This window comes from Triticum aestivum, chromosome 2D (assembly GCF_018294505.1).
Source record: "Triticum aestivum cultivar Chinese Spring chromosome 2D, IWGSC CS RefSeq v2.1, whole genome shotgun sequence".
Lineage (NCBI taxonomy): Eukaryota > Viridiplantae > Streptophyta > Magnoliopsida > Poales > Poaceae > Triticum > Triticum aestivum.
In genome coordinates this window covers 402,632,977-402,638,374 of record NC_057799.1, presented here as the reverse complement: position 1 = coordinate 402,638,374, position 5,398 = coordinate 402,632,977, and the positions used below count along the sequence as shown (strand labels likewise).

The window sequence follows — 5,398 nt, the reverse complement described above, 5'->3', positions numbered from 1 at the left end:
CCCTTCCGCATTAATGTGTGGTCATCGGTAAGCTCACCAATTGTCTCGGCTCCGGCTATAACACACACACACACCCCACACACACACGCACACACACGCGCGCGCTCACCGCACCACCAACACCACCAACAAACAACAAAAACAAACAACCCTAGCTCACCCCGCGCTCATCAATTATCATGGTAGGTGCCCCAAATTCGGCCAAACATAGATGGTGTGTGTGCGTGTATGTGTTTTCTACAAAAAATGGTCTAAGGGAAAAGGTTTTGGGGGATTAAAAGCTATGTTTGGGGAAATAAAGAAGATTAGGATGAGCTAGACGAGTGTTAATTTTCGAGGCAAAAAATCCTGTCTCATATACGTACGTATAACTTTTGGGGGTGTGCTAGAGATCCTACTGGCTCTCTCCGCTCAAAGAAAAAAAGTAATCTCTGAGTGAGGACAGAATGCCAAGCAGAAGATGACAAATTTTATAGTACTACCAATTCGGCGTTGGAATTTAGCTTCACGAGATGTGCGTGGCTGTGGACCGCTCTTCTGCCTCGATCAACTCATATGCTTGCGTTGCGTCCGTTGGAGCTTGCCAGTTTCAGAAGCCAGCGACCGGGCCCTCTCCTACTATTCTGCAGAATGCCGTCCACAACATCTCACTCACGGGCAGGCAGCATGGACGAGAGGGATACAAATTTATGGGCTAAGCAAATCCCAAGATAGCATCATAGCAAGCCAACAGGAATTTAACGGCACAAACAAGTCAAATCACACACTCGGTTATTTTCTTCTCCATCGACCGGTCTGCCTGACGCTGATCACGTACGGCAAGATCTACTACGTATAATGTGCCCGCTACAGCGTGATCACGATCAGCATGGCCATGGTGGTCAGGTTTTCCGCGTCGTCATTCACCTTGCGCAGAGGCGCCTCCCCCGGCTTCGCCGCGGCGTCGCCACCGCGTCCGCCGAACGCGTCGTCGCCACCGCGTCCGCCGAACGCGTCGTCGCAGTCGATGGCGGACCTCCTGACGGCGCCCATCTCGGCCACGTACGCCTGCTTCCGCCCCGTGGCCAGCGCGTGGACGGCGCTGTGCACCACGTTCAGCGCCTCGATGTACCGCCGGCGGCACGTGGCCAGCGCGGCCTGCTGCTTGTCCGACCAGCCCCCGCGCCGTTGCAGCTCTTTGATTGTGGCCACCGCCGCCGTGTAGTTGGCCAGCGTCAGGTTCGTGGCGATCACGGCCAGCCCTTTCGCGTCCGCGGAGGCGCTCCCCGGCGCCGCCTGGAGCGTCGTCACGCAAAAGGACTCAAGGTTCTTGTGCTCCGATCCCTTCATCGCCTTCGCGCACGTCTCCTGCACGGAGGCAAACGCTCCGTGGGAGCCAACGAGAAGGATGAGGAGGAGGGAGAAGAGGAGCCTGGCTGCCATGGTGTGCGCTCTTGCTTGGTTAGGATTCTGTTTTTGCTGGCTTCGGCTCGTGCACTGCCAAACCTTGAGGAATTTTATGGCTTTATGTAGTACTCCTTTCGTCCAAAATTACTTGTCCAAAAATGAATAAAAATGGATGTATTTAGAATTAAAATATGTCTGGATACATTCATTTCTGCTACAAATAATTTCGGATGGTGAGAGTACATCTTGTAGGTAAAGGGAATAAATACGAGACCAAATCTTCTGTGTATTTTGCTTATAAATGGATCCTCTTAGTGAATGGGCCATTTTTTTTCACATTTCTCGTAACTAGTCATAAATGTACTACATAATGCTTGAAGGTGTTCATTGTTTTCCAAATTTGGGTGGGATGATACATAAAAACTGTCGTTTAATACTCACAGAATGCACAATGACACTTGAGACCGGAACTTCTGCGCCTTTTTAAGCGCGGACAGGCACCGAGCAAAGAAGAAGATAAGACACAGCCGACTTTTCTTATATGTTGTTTCCCTTTGGATTAGAATTAGAGACAATTAGAGGCCAACAGACGCTTCGTTGTGCCATTTTTCACTTGTGGAATTGTCTTTTTTATCTAGCAGTGGTCGGTTATTTCTTTTTGATTTTAGCTATATTGGCTTGAGTTTTAATTATGTTCTAGTGGTGTTTTTATTCGTATATCATGTTGGGTGCTGCTAGAGACGATATCTATTCTGAGAGGAGAGTGGTGCTAGTCGGGCGTTATCGTGGTTTTCTTGGGCCTTGTACAATGCAAGATGTTTAGGAGAGGTGCTTGGAGAAATAAACCAGGCTTTTCTTAAGCACCGATACTTATTTGTTTATGATAAAAGTTTAATTAGACGTCTCTCCTGTAGAAATAGATACTGGTGCTTCAGAATAACCTAGTTTATTTTTGTAAGCACCTCCCTAAGCACCTAGCATTGAACAAGGCCTTACACATTTCAGTCTTGGTGTCAGCCAATGGTCATTGTGCGAGCCCCTTGGGAGCTTCTATTTCACGTCGAAACTATGCAATTCCTACCATAATGTTCACATTGGCGACCCCCCCCCCTCCCGCGAAGCTCCCACTCGCTCAACTCGGGCGCCCTGCTCCACTTGCTCCGCTATTTTTTAGTCACCACTGATTATAAGATTATGCTTGTACGAATCGCTCCACTATTGTCTTGCAAATAGTTGGTTGTCTTTTTTTACAAAAAAGTTCCATGAAATCAAAAGATGTCCACTGATTTAAAAATATAGAAAATTTAAAAAGTCATAATTTTTTTAAAAAAATTGGGAATTATAAAAAATATCATGGATTTAAAAAAGATTTGCAAATTTGAAGTAAAGTTCATAGACTTTATAAATGTTCGTAAACTTTAAAAATACTCACGGATTTAAAAATGTTCTCAATTTTTAATTTTTTTAGGATTTTAGAAATTGTTCACAAATTTTAATAAATTCTCAGGAATTAATGTGAAAATAAGAAAATTCATAAATAGAAAAGAGAAAGAAAACAAATAGAAACCGTCAACAAACGGCACACCCCATTATAGATGGGCCCCAACAAACCCATAGCCCCGCACGCACTAGCAGGCTCCAAATCTGGGGAGCTTGGTATGCTATACTCTTCTGTTTCAAAACATAGTGCGTCTTCGGTTTCTGCGCTTCAAATTTGACCATAAATTTAACCAACGAGACCGACTGTGGCGGGAATAAAAATTATACTAGTGAATTCGTATTCAAAAGAAGTTTTCAATTATATAATTTTTACTTCCGCAGCAATCGGTCTCGTTGATTAAATTTATGGTCAAAATTGAACCTCGGGAAACGCGGGCGCGCTATATTTTGAAACGAAGAGAATACTATATTATTAATTATTATAGTCCGTGAACTTAGAAAAATCATGAAGCGCTCTCCCCGCACGCAGTCACTGAGGGGACAATCAACGACGTAGGAGCGATCAGCCATCCGTTCTATCCCCGTGGCTACTTGCTAGTCATCACACATAGTTGACATGATTCACTCCCTAATCCTAGTAATTTATCTTTTCTAAACTTCATTAGAGACCGTTAGTAAAACTGAACCAAATGGAAAACTGACATGGCAAACAAAAGTATCTACATAGCACGCCACATAAGCACGGAGGTTTAACTTTCCAAAACAGCAAAAAGAAAAACAAAAAGAGGTTAAAAAAGGTATCAGTTTAGTTAAATTGAATAACATGCCCCCCCCCCCCCCCACACCCCACACACACACACACACACACAAAAAGGAATAACATGGAGGAATTTTCCTTGAATAGGGTAAAACTTGTTACAAACATGAAACTCATAAATAATGAAATTAGCCTTTTATTTTTGGAATCATGCAACGTTTATTGACTCTCAGAAATCTTTAGGGGTATAGTTACATGATCATGAGGCACTCCAAGCTAAACATGATGGCCAAAATCTAAATAGAAAGCATGTCTAGCTAAATTATGAGTTTCCATCCGTTTCGAAAAAAAAATTATGAGTTTCCACATTACTCTGCCTGCCTTCATTTTTTTCCTTTTTGAGGAATACCTGCCATGGGTAGAATATAGCAGCACTCCTCAAAATCCTTCATTAACACACCCGCAAAAAAAATCCTTCATTAACTCTTTTTTTTTTGCAGGAGGACGCGCCGCCGAGTGGCGAAGATAAGAGACGAGTGGGCCTAGATTTTTGTATCAGTAGAGAAAAACCTGGGCCACTGATCGGCAATCGAGAACCTTCCCTTCGGCGCCTAATCTGCACTGCACTGCAGACCACACCGGCCCAGAGGACTCTGCAAAGGAATGGCGAGCCCAATGGTGGCGACTCCAATCCGCCTCAGCAGCCTCAGATACGCCCCTCCTTCCCCAGCACCCAGAGGACGATTCGTGGCGGCGAGGGTGAAGGCGGAGGCGGAGGCGATGGCGACGGAGAAGCTCGGCGTCAGGGTGGAGCGCAACCCGGCCGAGTCCCGCCTCTCCGAGCTCGGCGTCCGCCAGTGGCCCAAGTAAGCCCCGCCCGATCTCTTCCGCTTAGTAGATCCTCTTGTCTGGGCGTCGATGGTGATGCGATGGCGCCTGCATGCAGGTGGGGGTGCGAGAAGAGCAAGTTCCCGTGGACCTACTCGGCCAAGGAGACGTGCTACCTGCTGCAGGGGAAGGTGAAGGTGTACCCGGACGGCGAGGAGGGGTTCGTGGAGATCGCGGCGGGGGACCTGGTGGTGTTCCCCAAGGGGATGAGCTGCACCTGGGACGTCGCCGAGGCCGTCGACAAGCACTACAAGTTCGAGTAGCCTGCACCTACACCGCTGCACGGCCGGCCGCTGTGCTGCCTGCTGCCGCTACTAGCACTAGACTGAGGTATTTGTAGCCGGATTATGTTGTGCTCGAGTGGATCTCTTCTCTTGTGGTGGAATAAAAACGCCAGATTAGTGGATTGTGCTTGTCCAACCTTCTCTGTGGAAGCAAACCGTCCGTATTTTGTTTGCGTTGCAACGGGGGCACATAGACATGTGGCCAAAAAATTCAGTGAGTTCTTTACATGATAACTGTGATTTAACATAAAAGGGCTCTTTACCATCTATATCCTCCCAATATGCAAAACAATTAGAATGTATACATACCATGCCAATTCAATTAGTAAAGCTCATGTCTAATTTCAGAAGCTAATGGCCAAGGAGCTGGCAATTTTGTTTCTGAAGAGAAATGCATTGCATGTAGATCAGGGAAAAACCTTTGTCTAACTCTTCACCTGCTTCTCTCTTACACTCAGCTCTGAAGTCGCCACATCCTCCAACTATTCTGAAATCTGACTGTTATCTGAAAACACGGGATTCACCAAGAGTATTGACAATGAACATGATGATAGTTTGAAGTATAATGTATTCAAGCATATAACTCGCATATCTCACATAATTTGCAGTTCTCAACTGAGCCGGGGCACAACAAATTAGTACT

General features: G+C 46.0%; 2 protein-coding genes across 2 annotated transcripts; one reads left to right on the top strand and one right to left on the bottom strand.

The window, feature by feature from the left end:
- Positions 1-658: 658 nt before the first annotated feature.
- LOC123049429 (uncharacterized) lies at positions 659-1,464 on the bottom strand. The gene has a single exon (XM_044472347.1). The coding sequence runs from the start codon at positions 1,420-1,422 to the stop codon at positions 847-849; it is 576 nt and encodes a 191-aa protein (XP_044328282.1). The 5' UTR covers positions 1,423-1,464; the 3' UTR covers positions 659-846.
- A 2,680-nt stretch (positions 1,465-4,144) lies between these two features.
- On the top strand, positions 4,145-4,878 carry LOC123053417 (uncharacterized). Its single transcript, XM_044476894.1, has 2 exons — positions 4,145-4,449; positions 4,530-4,878. The coding sequence occupies exons 1-2, from the start codon at positions 4,247-4,249 to the stop codon at positions 4,732-4,734; spliced, it is 408 nt and encodes a 135-aa protein (XP_044332829.1). The 5' UTR covers positions 4,145-4,246; the 3' UTR covers positions 4,735-4,878.
- Positions 4,879-5,398: the final 520 nt, after the last annotated feature.

What these genes read in the sequence shown, in the direction of transcription:
- LOC123049429 (XM_044472347.1), bottom strand. Translation starts at nt 1,422, where the DNA reads ATGGCAGCCAGGCTCCTCTTCTCCCTCCTCCTCATCCTTCTCGTTGGC.
- LOC123053417 (XM_044476894.1), top strand. Translation starts at nt 4,247, where the DNA reads ATGGCGAGCCCAATGGTGGCGACTCCAATCCGCCTCAGCAGCCTCAGA. An exon ending in GGCGTCCGCCAGTGGCCCAA is followed by an intron (nt 4,450 to 4,529) that starts GTAAGCCCCGCC and finishes GCCTGCATGCAG; the next exon opens with GTGGGGGTGCGAGAAGAGCA.